Source organism: Salmo trutta, chromosome 20 (assembly GCF_901001165.1).
Source record: "Salmo trutta chromosome 20, fSalTru1.1, whole genome shotgun sequence".
NCBI lineage: Eukaryota > Metazoa > Chordata > Actinopteri > Salmoniformes > Salmonidae > Salmo > Salmo trutta.
This window is the reverse complement of record NC_042976.1, coordinates 42,619,245-42,634,718: the sequence shown is the minus strand read 5'-3', so window position 1 is coordinate 42,634,718 and position 15,474 is coordinate 42,619,245. Positions and strand designations below refer to the sequence as shown.

General features: G+C 42.3%; 1 protein-coding gene and 1 long non-coding RNA gene across 2 annotated transcripts; one reads left to right on the top strand and one right to left on the bottom strand.

Annotated features, from left to right (window-relative positions):
- The first annotated feature begins 5,485 nt into the window (after positions 1–5,485).
- LOC115156099 (uncharacterized) lies at positions 5,486–7,077 on the top strand. Its single transcript, XR_003868181.1, has 2 exons — positions 5,486–5,842; positions 6,864–7,077. It is a non-coding gene; the product is annotated as an uncharacterized LOC115156099 (long non-coding RNA).
- LOC115156098 (uridine 5'-monophosphate synthase-like) lies at positions 6,397–14,197 on the bottom strand. Its single transcript, XM_029703400.1, has 6 exons — positions 13,969–14,197; positions 9,060–9,213; positions 8,182–8,868; positions 7,713–7,888; positions 7,345–7,459; positions 6,397–6,977 (listed from the first exon to the last, which is right to left on the bottom strand). Exons 1-3 carry the CDS (start codon positions 14,116–14,118, stop codon positions 8,183–8,185), a joined length of 990 nt encoding a protein of 329 aa, XP_029559260.1. The 5' UTR covers positions 14,119–14,197; the 3' UTR covers positions 6,397–6,977; positions 7,345–7,459; positions 7,713–7,888; position 8,182.
- Between the last annotated feature and the right edge of the window lie 1,277 nt (positions 14,198–15,474).

The following is a 15,474-nucleotide window of genomic DNA, read 5'->3' as shown; positions in this document are numbered from 1 at the left end:
ACAAAATGAGAAACAGACAGATTTTCTTTTCAGGAATAATTCATGTTCTTTCATGTTGGATCATGTTTATACTTCATATGGTTGAAAGAAAGCATTTTAAATGTGTAACCTTTTTTAATACCTGTTGTTTTTCACGCTAAATCTATTCTCGTCATATTAATTGAAAGGAATGTGAGAAAAGATTCTGACATGTTCCTAGTTAACACTCAATTCTCATCCATTTACAATGCAGATTGTTCTATGTATTCAGTGTTTTTCAGTTGCTGAATTGTCAATGGGTCCAAATTGTTTCTGTGCCTTTGTGGAGCTTATGAATGCAAAGTGGAATGTGGATCTGTGGACCTTCTCATCAACATGGATGGTTGACTTATAAATGTGTATCATATTTTATTTAAGAAGGCGCTTGGATATTGCAATGTTACTTCATGATCAGGATTCTCAGTATAATAATACTAATGGAACGGAGTCATGTAAGTCAACTGCAATAATACCTGTCTGCAGTGACATCTTGTGGCATAACAGTTCATTACAGTGACTGATGATAATAGCCTGTAAATATGATGATGACACATTTGAAGTGAGGCAACATATCGTAGAGACATATGGTCAGGTCAGGTGACGTCATAGTAGAAAGAGAAGTCTGTGAATACAGTATGCATAATAGTATTGTATTTTCATGAACAAATTCACTAGGTGAGGGCTTTAGAAGGTTGTTGGCCTAACTCTTGGGTGGCGTCCCAAATACCACCCTATTCCCTATAAAGTGCACAACTTTTGACCAGAGCCTTATATAGTGCACTACTTTTGACCAGAGCTTTGTGGTACTGGTCAAAAGTAGCGCACTAAGGGATAGGGTGCCGATTGGGAATGAGACTTGGACATTTTGAATTTCAGTTTACTTCCTGAATTGACCCCAAAGCTGTGGTAGACCTAAATATACTTGCTGATGGAAATTGAAAGTAATAAGACTTCAGACTTGGATGAGTCCTCTGTAATGTTTTTTTATGGTAGTTATACCCTTTTCTGTTGTCTCCGTGTGGGGCCACGTGTTTGTCTATATGCTTCATTTCTTGTGTGTACAGCAGCCACTTTAATTGGGGTGGGTTCATTGTTCTCTCTTACCTGTGTGGCCTTGTTTGCCCTGGGGCAGGTGGACATGGTGACAGAGCAGTAGTCACCCATCTGCTGGCCTTTGATCCCCCCCATTGGACAGATTAGATTTGTCAGCAGAAGCCTAATTTCACTTGGAAATTCAGCTCTCCCTATTTGCATCTGACACATAGGGCCTACAGTAAAGGCTCATAACTCAAAACTCTACTTTGAATATTTATCTCATTTGCAGTAGTAGTAGGGAAGTAGTAGGCTAGTCTATCCTTCTGATCTGGTCTCACTGGTCTCTGATAGAGGGGATAGTGCTCATGAAACTTTTAAATGATCGGTTGTACCATTTCTATGTTTATAAATGAAATGGAACCTGTGAAATATGATCATATCAGATGCTTTTCACAATAACAATGAATCTTTACTTATTGTACATTGGAAAAGTTGGCTAGTCTATATTAATTTGTCTCCGGCTACAAATATCTTTATATTTTAGAAATAACATCTCAGTTCAGATATTATAGATACTATTTAATATATTATTTGCGTTGAATAAAAAGAGACAACGCATAGAAATGTCAATCAATGGTCCACTGCACTTCAACAGGTTGACCACTTCATTTAGCAATGCTGGCACCATGTTTGCCGTCCTGAGTAGCCAACCTGCAAACAGTTGGCTGAGGTGCAGGCTGGAAGAACCAGTCAACCAGGCAGCAACCAGAGCAAACAACGTTGTTTGTACATCTGTTTTTTTTCTCCCTCACAGCATTTTCTCGTATCCATTCATTGTATCTTACACGTTTCGGGAAGTAAACCATAGAGGGATGTGAGATGAACCAGGCTAGAGACAACTTTAGTTATCACAATTATCCCTCTTCATTTCTTTTTAAATCAATACCCCTCTATAGGGCAACATGTGTACGTGTGATAACTGTGTGGTGTAAGTGAGGCAGACTGTTTCTCAGGATCCAGTTTCTCCATGGTAACAAAGCCCTCCGGCCTGTGCCTATCTGACTTAGTCAGGGAGGTTGCGTAAGCATTGATGTATTGTCAGGAAGTGATGCTGCTATTGCTCACAAATTCATAGTTTCAGGTTACCCTTCACATTTATTTTGTATTTATTCGATTTGTATTTATACAGGGAGTCAACATTGAGACCCAGGTCTCTTTTTCAAGTGAGCCACTCAAAAAACACAAGAAAATATGATGGAAATTGCTATAGAATATACATTGAGTTGTACCCCCTTTTGCCCTCAGAACAGCCTCAATTAGTCGGAGCATGGAGTCAAAAGGTGTCAAAAGCATTCCACAGGGATGCTGGCCCATGTCGACTCCAATGCTTCCCACAGTTGTGTCAAGGTGGCTGGATGTCCTTTGGGTGGTGGACCATTCTTGATACACAACGGAAACTGTTGAGCGGGGGGAAAACACCAACGTTGCAGTTCTTGACTCAAACAAGTGCACTTGGCACCTACTACTATACCCCGTTCAAAGACACTTAAATCGTTTGACTTGCCCATTCACCCTCTGAGTGCCACACATACACAATCCATATCTCAATTGTCTCAATGCTTAAAAAGCCTTCTTTAACCCGTCTCCTCCCCTTCTACACTGATTGAAGTGGATTTAACAGGTGACATCCACAAGGGATCATGCCTTTCACCTGGATTCACCTGATCAGTCCATGTCATGGAAATGTTTTGTACACTCAGAGTATGTTTGAACCAAGGACATATCCATACACATACCTGATCAGACACTGATCCCAACATGTGCAAATATTCACTTACAGCACTTTTCTTCAGAATATCGCCTTGAGACACAACTCAATAGAAGATACGTGTCATACGATACAACTTTATTGTCCAATGTGAATCAGAAATATCTCTTTTTGCTATACGGTTGTAAATGGACAGGTCTTGTTTTCTGCTTCAATGTGAGTTGGTGCTACTTGAATAGTGAGTGAGCAGATGCAGACCACCACCAAATGACCTGCTCGCTGTGTGTTTTTCCCCTCTCTGCTGCTATAGAAACAAATCCTCCTAAGGACAAATTTGAACAGGCCATGACAGCTCATGCAGGTGACATCTGCTCTGTGAATGGCTCTGGCTCTGTGTCAGAGTGAACCGCAACAGACAGGCAGGATTTACCCGAGGCCAAGACAGGGTGCCTCCGAAATGGCACTCTACTCCCTATATAGTGGACTACAAAAGCAGTCCACTATATAGGGAATAGGGTGCCATTTCAGACGCACCCAGAGAGGTGCTGCAGAGCCCTGGGTTCTCCCCCTCCTTCTCCCCACCTCTGTGCTCACTGCTTAGGTAAAGCCAGGCAGTTACAAGAGAAACAACCCCCAGGCATTTTCATATTTCATTAGCAACCTCTGTAACTGTCATTTGAAACAGCACACAGCCCACAGGGCAACACTTGTCCTCCACTTAGGCAACAGGTAGCAGTTGAACAGGCACCACAAATGCAATCATGCTTTTTCTACAGACACACACAATTGTCTGGGTGTTATGATAGCCACAGACCTAAAGAATAATAGCCCATGGGGGGGAAAATGGAGCTTATTTGATCTTACACATAATTCTCTCGAGATGATGTAATAGGATAAGAGAAGGTTGATTTTATAGCTGTATAGTCAGAATGAATTGAAATAGTCACAATTTGTTTGCATCTGAGAGAGAATCCCACACCGTTTTATCGGTTGCCGAGACAGGGCAAATAATCATTTTCCGTTAAGTCATTTTGTCCCAGTCATGTTTATCCATAAAACAGAACAGATATGACATGATAAGAACATATATTGCACCATGAAAGACTGAAACATTGAAGTCTTGCTTGAGACATCAGGGAATAACAAAATAATATTGTGTGTACATATTTTACAGCGCCAATAACTGCTCTGTGGAGTAAGTTGAGGAAGTTTCATTTTGGAGGTTTAGGGTGTAACTGCTGCATGAACTGTCACTGACATGAGAATACAGGCTGTGAGGTCTCCTTACACTGACTTTTAAACAAATATTTACTGGAACTTTGTAGGGAAACATGAGAGCAGAAATGATTACATGGGAAAGCCTTTACCAGGCTGTTTATTGGCTCATTCATACAACGAAAACGGGATATGCAAATGTCTACCTGCAGTTATGCTCTAAGTAGAATGGAACTATACAGATACTTGAGGTACAGATGTTAATCATCTCATCGAAGTGGTGCGTGTGTGGTGGGGTAACTGGCACTACAAATGATACTGCCTGAGGTGGAAAATAGAAGTTTCTGAAACATATGCAAAGCAGTGATATGCCTATAGTGTATGATGTCTCTGTGCTTAACTGAAATGCAAAATGTTTTACAGTGCATGAGCAATGGAGAATGACGTGGTGTTTTAATGATGAGCTGTATGTTACAGGCTACATTCTGCATTTACTGGAATAAATGTCCAGACACCTATGAATTTCATAGTTAATTTAACAGAGTAGCCTAGCCTCTTCAGAGGTACAGATCCCAGGCAGCTGAGGATCCAGACAGCAGATGGTCCATATCAGATGGCTGTTACTTGGCTGGTTAATGATTAAGATAACTACAATTAAGAAATGACCAGCTCCCTGATTCCAGGTGCACTCTGACATAATGATGACACTATTGGCGCTAACTGGTTGGATATCATCATTGCCGCATGTCCATAAAGAAAAACCTAATGGTATTTAATGAGAGGATATAACTAGGTAATACAAGTCTAATAACTAGTCATAGTAAAATCCATGGAGAGAACCATAGCATTTAGTGTTGAGCAAGAGTCTAAAAACAAAACCAAAAATGGTAACATTAAAACTTTATCCATATAAATAAAGAGAATACTGATAAAAAGTTGTCCAGTTGGCAAAAAAAAAAATCGGGGTTCGAAGTTTGTATTTGTGACAGGAAAATACAGCAGCATCAACGACAACGACTTCTGTCGGGAATATGAACTTGCTCTTCTGTTTTGCAGAAAATCTGTACCTGCTTAACGCGAGCCGAACGAACAAAACTTAATCTTCAGGTATTGTGCGTGTGGCTCAACGTGAGGCAAATACAGAAAATCAATCGCAATATGATGATCCCGTCCTGGAAAAGCAGCTGTAGACTACGTTATACTCTCCATTTGTCGCTGCGTCCACACACCTGGAAAGGTGCAAAGGTTAACATTGATGCCAATACAAAAAAAAATGTAGCCTACCTGTCTGTAAAATTGTCATTCACAATTTAATCCAACATACACATTTTGCCGACATAAAACTTACCATTGCCTATCTATTGTTGGAAAAAGTGAGAAGACATTTTAAAAACGAACTCGCAGTAATACCTGCGCATTGTGTGCATCTTATAAGGCAACGCTGAATGCGTGTGGCACGTTGCAGGTAGCCTATATATACTCCTGGCATGGTAGGCCATCCTTCCATTTATCTTCTCTCTCCCTCTTTTTTTCAGGTTGGTTTTAAAAAGAGAGAGGATTCTCCAGTGGACACCTGTCGCACGGTGCGTTGCTCAGGTCCAATATTGACACAACAGCCAGGGGGAGGGAGAGCAGACGTATACGAGTTTAGCTCTTTATTATGCCAACCCTCCCTCTCTATGCAAACCAACCGTGCTTTGCGCTCGGTCCAATCGACGAGATGGCAAGATTTGCTGACCTTTGTGCTCAAGCTGAACCGGTGGAGAATGGAACATTCAAAGGTGGCTTCATTCACCTGTGTTGACGGTAGGAGAAAACCCACCTGCCTGCCACCCTGCTCTGTTCCCCATCATGTCATTTACACATATTTTCATATCATGTGGCTTGCAAATTAGGTCCTTACCTAGTCATTAGAGCTTGCCTTGCAAAAAGACTGGCGTATTATGAAGACTATGCCGGATTTCAAAGTAAAAAGTAGATGCAGATGATTCTACATCTGCACTGCTTGCTGTTTGGGGTTTTAGGCTGGGTTTCTGTATAGCACTTTGTGACATCGGCTGGTTTAAAAAGGGCTTCATAAATACATTTGATTGAGATACCATATAAAATGAAACAAGCCCAGCATATTCACTGTTTAATGGCACGTCACAAATAACCATCAGAGGGCTAAAGACTGGTTCATCATACATTGGCATAACATATATACTGTACTGTGTTGTAAACACAAGTCAATTGATTGTTGTAATGTCAATGAATACACAATGCCAAAGTTTATTTTGTCAAATTAATCTTCTAATAGTCTTCCATCTGTAGAAAACACCCTGGATGAAATGTTTATAGACTTCAAAGAACACTGATAATTACAGCAAAATGTATTTATTGAATAATTTCACAATTCCATATAACTGGTCAACAAATCATTTCAAAAATTGCAAATTAGATTATATAAAAATAACACTATGGAGGGAAAAAAAAAACTGAAACATGTCCCTGTCGCCAAAGGTTAAAATTAGCATTGTTGCAGTTCAGTTGATTTAGCAAGTTTTGTAACTAGTTGTGGCTAAGAGAAAGGTCTCAGCAGCTGGTTGGAGGGAATAATCATGTTTCACATTAGCGATGTGGTGTCTGCTCTAGTCTTGTCAGCATCCCAAATGGCACCCTATGCGCTACTTTTGACCAAGGCCCATAGGGCTCTGGTCAAAAGTAGTGCAATATATATGGAATAAGGTGCCACTTAGGATGTAGCCCTAGTCTTTAGCATCTCATTGGCTAGATGTGTTGAGTCTCTTGGTGTATGCGTTCCAGCCTGCCTCTCTGTACTCTGCAGCAGCCTTCACTCGATCAGAGGCCCCCAGGATACCACGGCCCACGATGATGATGTCAGAGCCTTTTTTACATATCACATCATCAGGAGTGGAGTACTGCTGGCCCTGACCGTCTCCTGAAACAGAAAGGATGGAGATTATGATCAATGAACAGTGTGGTGCTGAAGAAAACACCACCCTAGTTTGTTGCCGAAGAGGTAAAAAAAAAGAAAACAAGGGCTGCATTCAAAATGGCACTCCATTCTCAACATAGTGCATTATACTTTTGACCAGGGCCCATAGGGCTCTGGTCAAAAGTAGTGCACTATGTAGGTAATAGGGAGCCAATACGGACAGAACCAAGATAAGTGACCCAGTCTTCATTTATTGGACACTAGCACCATCTAGCGACAAGGAGAGCTTACAACAGGACAAAAATTGTCTGAAAATGACAGAACACTGGACAGGATGGATAAAGTGGTTAACGGGTATAGAGTGTGGTACCTCCTGACTGCATCTGCACCCCTGGAGTCATGTGTACAAACTCAGGCTTGTTGCTGATCTTGGAACCAGAGATGAACCCAAAAACAAATTCAGAGTGCTCCTCAGCCATTTTCACCTATGGAATGACAGAGACAAAAATCATATGAGAGAGATTAAAAGGATTACATTAAGGAATCCAACTATTACAGTTAAGCTGTCCGATGCAAACATCCTTATTAAAACATACTAGAACGTAATCAGGCTTTCACTGTGACCCTGCAAGATGACACTGTGTCCTGAATTGTAACACATTGCAGAGAGCTGGGGGGGAAGGTTAGAGAGAGGGACGGAACATTCTGAGGAACGGCTTGCTGGAGCGCTTTGCTTACCACAGCCTGCGTATAGTCCCCCGTTGCTAGGGAACCCTGGGAGCTCATCTGACCTATGAGGACACAGCCGCGGTCCAGCGGACGGCCCACCGCACTGAGCCCCTTCACCACCCCAGGGCCTGGTACCGCATGGGCATTAACGATGTGAGACCACGAGGAGATCTGGTAGAGCCCACCTGAGAAATAGAGGAAAACACACGACAGTCAGAAGACTTAGAAATAATAGCAACCAGGTATTAATTAGGATGGATTAGGATTGAAAAGCATGTTTCAAAAGGTTAAGGGGACAACTGCTGTACAACAATGCCCCTTATTTGCTAGAGTTGGACAATGCGTCTATTTTAACACAGGGTGCGTTAGTTTTTCATAGCCTGGTGCCCTGGGTGGGAAGAGTTTTCACATTTAAAAAGTGAAATCACCACCCACCGAGGGCACACAGCAATGCAAAACGAGTACGCCAACTAATCACCTTAATACTGGTGCTTGACCGTGTTCCCGATGTCGGCAAACTTGCGGTCCTCAAAGATGAGGAAGTTGTGTTTGAGGCCCAGGTCCCTGAGGGACTGGGTGAAGGCTGGGCTGAAGTCCTGAAGGATGTCCACGTGGGTCTTCAACACACACATCTGAGGCCCCAGAGAGTCGGCCAGCTGCAGCAGCTCCTCGCAGCCCGTCATGTCCGCCGACACACACAGGTTGGTCTTCTTTTCTTCCATCAGTCTGAGGAGCTGGGCGGCCAGAGGGTGTGTATTCTGGAGCTGGGCCCTGTCTCCATAGCTCAGCTCCGTCGGCTTGCAGGGCTTTTTGGTTGCAGGTGAGCCGTTCTTCTCCTCCTCACCAGAGGGCTTGTAGGTGTTGTTCTCCTGGATGAACCTGCACACGCTCTGGGCCGTGGAAGAGTCGATGCGATCTGCCTGGAACAGGGTGTTGAGCAGTTTGGAGATGGAGATGACGGAGTGGAGCGTGATGCCCCTCTTGGCCAGCATGGCCCCGCCGCCCTGCTCCCTGTCCATCAACACGATGGCATCCGTCACCTTTAAACCCTCCGCCTGGAGCACCTGGGCCGTCTCCATGACGCTGCTGCCGCTGGTCACTACATCCTCGATGATCAGACACGTGTCTCCAGGGTGAATAGTCCCTTCTATAATCTTCTTAGTTCCTAGGATAAAGACATGGAACATATTGTGGCCATGATGGATGTCTGATATGAGAGATCTGAAATCTATTTAGACTGATGAAATGCTCACTTCCTAGCTCCAACTGTAGACTGAACTGATGGGATGCATAATTAAAAATAAAAAAAAACACTCATAAAGAGAACAATCAAATTTGACCATCGTGAAATCGCACCATAGTCTTTGGCTTCTTTTCTTCGGATGAGCATGGGCAGCTCGTGTTTGGAGCAGATGATTGTAGCCAAGGGTAGAGCAGTGTATGGGACTCCACACACAGAGCTGTATTTTAAGTCCTCATCTTTGGCGCGTTGGTAAAGAAGACTTGACACCTAAAGGCAAACAAACCCATCAAAACGCTTAGTCAACAAACTCCAACTAATGAGCTTGTAACATACATTTTACAACTCGATTTGATTGCCTCTGAACAGACATAGTTCAGCGTTTCCCAAACTCGGTCCTCGGGACCCCAAGGGGTACACGTTTTGTTTTTTGCCCTAGTAATCATGCTTTGATCATTTGAATCAGCTGTATAGTGCTAGAGCAAAAACCAAAAGGTGCACCCCATTAGGGTCCCCATGACCGAGTTTGGGAAACGCTGACATTGCTGTTGTTTACAATACTCATGGAAGACACGTGTTTACCAACCTGGGGCCTGTTGCACAAAAGTAGAATTAAGACATCCGGGATAAATGACTCAGCTGAGCTCAATGAAGCCAAAACATGTGCGTCCAGGCTTAATTGGTTGCACAAAGACCAAGCCAGGATGAGCAGACACGGATTCATTAAGCCAGGTGAAACCAATCCTGGATAGGTGCGCGCTCACGGCTCACTCAAATAGACCCCGCCACAGATCACAGATTAACTGATTTACCATGGCAACTAGAGCCGCGTACTTTTCCCCGTCGGAAGCACAAATCCTCATGGAGGCATACGAGGAGGTAAAAGATATAATTAAGAAGAAAGGCAACACCGCCACAGTGATAAAGCAAAGAGAAAAAGCGTGGCAAAGTATTGCAGACCGCCTGAATGCGTAAGTAGTGCACAATTACACAGTCACCGCTCCGCTGAAACATCACAATTACAATTCAAATATTTAATTCAAATCTCCAAAAATGCAGTTGTACTGTAATTATGAAACGGTTAAATTTTTAATTGAAATGCACTGCAGATATGAGTGAAATTGTGTAAAGTAACTCCATCACACTGTATAAAGCTATGATAGATTTTTTGATATTTTTACTGAAAACAAGACAAAAATACCAAGTAATTTTTTGCAGTGTGACTCCATTAAATGTGTGTGTGTGTGTGTGTGTAGATTAAACATGAACGGGCCAAAACGGACATGGCAGCAGGTCAAAATCAAATACAAGAACATTCTGCAGAATGGTATGGTCCCTGACTAATATTTAACAAAGCACAAGCATATATTGTACCCAGAAGGTGCCTGCTCACACATTGTCTGTACTGTTTTAGCAGTGAAAAAGAATACCCACAGACAAGGCACGGGTGGTGGGTCACCAAAGGCTGACCTTACCCCAGCAGAGGACATGGCCTTGGAGCTAAATAAAGGCAGGCCCGTCTTAGAGGGGATCCCTGGGGGGAAAGAGACGAGCATAGGTTCCTCCCAAGATGCCACCCGCTTCATTCAAGGTATGTCCTTCCATCTCTACATGGGATACAACCACATTCATATTGAATCAATTTGGACTGTCTGACTTTGGTTTACCTATTGCCTTGCAGTGTCTGGCAGCACTCTGTTCCTGTTAGAGCCACCAGCACAAGCACCAGACGATGCTGATCCAGTGAGTACTCCATCAAAGGCATACTGTAGGCCTGGCATGTCTTGTCTACTAGCTTCAATATGAATCCGATTAAATGTGATAGGGTGAAGGCCCCAGTGCAGCAGCAACAGCACATGATGGAGACGATGATGAGGAGGAGACCATCTCTCTGGATTCCAGAAGGCATGAGGTATCATGTTAAGACTGTGAAAGTACTATTTACTCTACAATGGTGAGGAGTCCTCATCAAAATCAAAAAATCTAATTTCTTTTACAGGACCCAGATGCTATACAGTGGGAAAACCAGCCTGGCAACATAGTGCGTATTAATAAAAGGACACCACATCCTGCCAAATTCCAGCTGCGCTAATTGTATTGTGTTCACAGAGCTCACAAGCTATCAGAAAGTTGTATGGCAACCACCTCCGGCGCCAAATAGAACTGGCAGACATAGACATTCAGTACAAGAAGAAAAAGATGGAAAATCTTGCACTGGAGTCCGAAATAAAAAAGAGGACAATTAGGAAACTGGACCTTGAAATAAAAAAACTTGAGAGGGAGGTGAGATATGCCTTCAATGTACACTGTATGCTAACTGTAACACAAATGTATTAATCATTATTTTTCTTTCCTCCCCCAGCTCCAAGAAGATGACACAGCTCAAAATAAAAATTAGGTATATTCTCGTAAAGTCAAGTGAGCCATGACATATGAGCTCTTATTGTGAGCACACAGGACGGTGGCATCTTTCTAAGGTTTTTTTTATTTTCCCAGCAATCAGTACAACCAAGTCATCGTTATAAGGCATCGCCCTCTTTTGCCCACCCCCCCAGCACCAGGTGTGGCCACTAGCCTATATGAAGGCCCAAAATTGTGTGTTCCTTTCTGCTCTGACAATGGCATGCCCATTCGTGCGAGATGTGGTGGATGAAGAAGCACTTGTGCTGAGGAGAGCCTTCAGGCGAGAAAGGGTCTTCAGGGACCGGTTGGACCCACTGGCCTTCCCTGATGACCATCTATATGAAAGATACAGGTTTTCTGCAGATGGCATCAGGTATCTATGCAGACTACTGGGTCCCAGGATTAAGCACCGCACTGCACGGAGCCATGCACTGAGTGTGGAGCAAATGGTTTGTGTGGCCTTGCGCTTTTTTTCTAGTGGAGCCTTCCTGTACTCAGTGGGGGATGCAGAACAGCTGAACAAGGCCACAATTTGCCGCACAATAAGGAGTGTGTGTCTGGCTATCAAAGCATTAGCAGATGTCTTCATCTCCTTCCCTGGCCACAGAAGACTCTGTGACATCAAAGAGGAGTTCTATAGGATTGCAGGTAAGAGGATCTACAAATTACAGGACAACTGTTAACACATAGTAGGATACTCATTACTTTGTGTGACAGGTTTCCCCAATGTCATTGGTGCAGTGGACTGCACACACATAAGGATAAAAGCCCCCTCAGGTGCCCATGAGGCCGATTTTGTGAATAGGAAATCCTTTCACAGCATTAATGTTCAGGTGAACATAACTTTTTGATATTGTCCATTGACGAACACTCTGCATTGCCAGTGATGTGCATTGATTGGTGTAATATTCCTCATCTTATGATTTCAGATGGTCTGCAATGCTGACTGTGTGATCAGCAATGTTGTGGCAAAATGGCCTGGCTCAGTCCATGACTCCAGAATCTTTCGGGCCTCTGAAATCTATCAGTGCCTATCACAAGGTAAGCCACACAACCCCTATTTATAACCATCATGGCTGTGTCAAGAATATCACTGTGTTTATGAGGTAGTAATGATGAGATTTTGTGTTGACAGGTGAATTCTCTGGTGTGTTGCTGGGAGACAGGGGGTATGGCTGCCAGCCTTTTCTCCTGACACCTTTCACAGACCCCCAGGAAGCACAGCAGGCCTACAACCATGCCCATGCCAGGACCAGGGCCAGAGTTGAAATGACCTTTGGCCTCCTGAAGGCACGCTTTCACTGCCTTCACAAATTAAGGGTCAGCCCTGTTAGGGCATGTGATATTACTGTGGCTTGTGCTGTCCTCCACAATGTGGCCTGCCTGAGGAAGGAGAGGGCCCCCAGAGTGCCACCAGCCATGGACTGGGACAATCCGGCAATCTTCCCTGATGACGACAGTGGTCGGCTGCTGAGGGACCAATATGTGTTGAATTATTTTAGTTAGTATGTGTGCTTTCAATTTTGGTTAAATATGTCCTGCGGTGGCAGAGGAATTGGGTTTTTTTTGGGTTCGTTTTTTTACGAATTTGGCCTCATGATGTTTGTGCGGTATACTGTGTGTAATACAAGGCTGCAGGGAGGCTACTGCATCCATTCATTTGTCTGTTCAGTTGATGTGTATGGATTTGTCCTGCATTTATTTTAGTGTGCAGACATGCAGGGTGTGTTATATACAGACCTTTGAATGTGTATGTATCATTTTGTATAATATGCTTGGATTCTGTGCTTTCCATCTTGTAGTCACTGTGACTTCAGTTTCGAAAGGAGCTGATGGTTTACCTGCTTTGTTTTGTCCTTATTCAATAAAGGAACATAATGTTACACATTGTGTTTTTATATTCATATGGAATGTGTATTTGTTTATATGACAGAGTACTAGGGCCACACTGAAGAAAAAGGATAAATTTATGAGGCTGGTTCTTTCTGCAGAAAAGCTACATATTGTTTTTACAGTTTTGATACTTATGACAATGTGATACTTAATATTCTGGCACATCAGCATGTCTTTGTTTATGAAACCATACTGAAGTACAATTTCACGAAATGCCCCACATCTGTCATTTTAACAACTGTCCTCCTTTAAAACAACCGGTTACAATATTATTACTTGTGTTTTTTTCCCCTCTGTGGCCCTAATATTCTATCATTTTATATATAGCCTTATAGTCTATGGGAAACTGTAAATTATCTAATGACAGCAACATAATCTAAAAATTATTTTTTATCCAAAATCATTGAAATTAATGATCACAAACGTTTAAATAATGACAGTGGGTCTAGTTATATGTGATAACAATGTATAGTGAGCAGTGAAATAACTATTGGTTTCCATTTGTGGTGACTGCTGACTGACATTAGGGATGAGATTAAATAGATCCTGGAATTTAGCCTGGTCTGGAGCAGGCTAGCTCCACAGAATAAATCTCCATGGTAATTTATACCATAACATATCCTCCTGCCCCCTATCCATCTTTAGTGCAACCGGATTACGGATCAATTGAGCCAGGATCACCAAGATATCCTGGCTTAATCCCTTATCCTAGTTTTGTGCAACAGGCCCCTGGTTCATGAGAGTTGGGTAAGAAACAATAACTCTGAGATCAAAATAAATCGGCGAGGTTATTCCACTCTTCAGCGTGAACGTTCCGAATTTCACTGCCTGAACATCATGCAACTTTAAGATTAAACTTTCAAGGCAAACGTTTTCCATTTTCAATGTTTTAATTAACTACACTTGCCAATATCAGTACGCTAGATAGCGGTCTCTCTCGTCAAACGGCATCTCGTCAGACACTTAAAAAAAGTGTTTCCGGGTCACGGAATTTTCTAAATAAAAGTCCACAATTTAATATTAGAAACGTGTCATTAACATGTATTTAGTCATGATATATGCTTTTTTTGGTCTAAACATGAACAATTATTAATATTTGTTCATATTTAAGTGACATGTCCATTAAATGTCGGTCAAATAAATGCCCCCAATGCAATACACTATATGAAATACATACTGGTTTATAGAAAGAAAACTATTCTATGTGCTGAAGTAAAAGTGGGGTTGGGACTACTCACTAGGGTCTATAGAATATATATATTGTGTTATTTCATGGGGGACAGAGGTCTACATGCCCAGTAACACGTTCTACTCCAACCCACTGCATTGGTCCCAATATAATACACTATGTGCCTATAAATTACATATTGGCTTATAGAGAGAAAACTATTCTAGGTGCCGAAGTAGATTTGGGATTTTCTCAGTAGGGTCTGTATAATCTAGATATGGTGTTATTTCATGGGGGACTATGGTCTAAATACCCAAATATCCACCCACTCCCTGTTCACTGCAATGCAATACACTGTAGGCCTATAGGTGATTACTTACTTCCAAGACACAATGTAAACAATGATGGACAGGCATACCTGTTAACGACCTGGATTAACCTAATGATGATGAGCCAATTGCACCTTTTACACATTTAATCAGCCCAAGGCCAGTGTGCACCTATGCCAAAAAATGGATCTTGGCCTGAAACGACTTAAAATGGAGCCACTGGACACTACCTACAAATATTGCACTGTACAGGAAAAACGATAGATTGTGTATCCATAAAACCAGGGTCTAGTCTACTCACTAGAGTCGCTAGAATAGGTAACACTTCTTTGGTTACTACATGATTCCATATGTGTTATTTCATAGTTTTGATGTCTTCACTATTATTCTACAATGTAGAAAATAGTAAAAAATAAAGAAAGACCCTTGAATGAGTTGGTGTTCTAAAACTTTTGACAGGTAGTGTACATCACATTTGTCACGTTTGTGTGTAGAGAAGGACCAAGGCGCAGCATGCTCTGAGTTCCACATTTTATTTTTGTGAAACTTTACACCCAAACAACAAACCGTGACGATAGCGGTGCTACATGCACTGACTCAAAATAAGATCCCACAAACAACAGGTGGGAAAAGGCTACCTAAATATGATCCCCAATCAGAGACAACGAGATACAGCTGCCTCTGATTGGGAACCATATCAGGCCAACATAGAAATACAAAACTAGAGTACCCACCCTA

Bases quoted from the DNA above. Each gene is read 5' to 3' on its own strand.
- LOC115156098 (XM_029703400.1), bottom strand. From the start codon at position 14,118: ATGGAAAACGTTTGCCTTGAAAGTTTAATCTTAAAGTTGCATGATGTT. The intron at 9,214-13,968 runs GGGCCTGTTGCA...GTTTGCCTTTAG, and splicing joins ACCCAACTCTCATGAACCAG to GTGTCAAGTCTTCTTTACCA. The intron at 8,869-9,059 runs GTGCGATTTCAC...TCTTTATCCTAG, and splicing joins AAAAGAAGCCAAAGACTATG to GAACTAAGAAGATTATAGAA.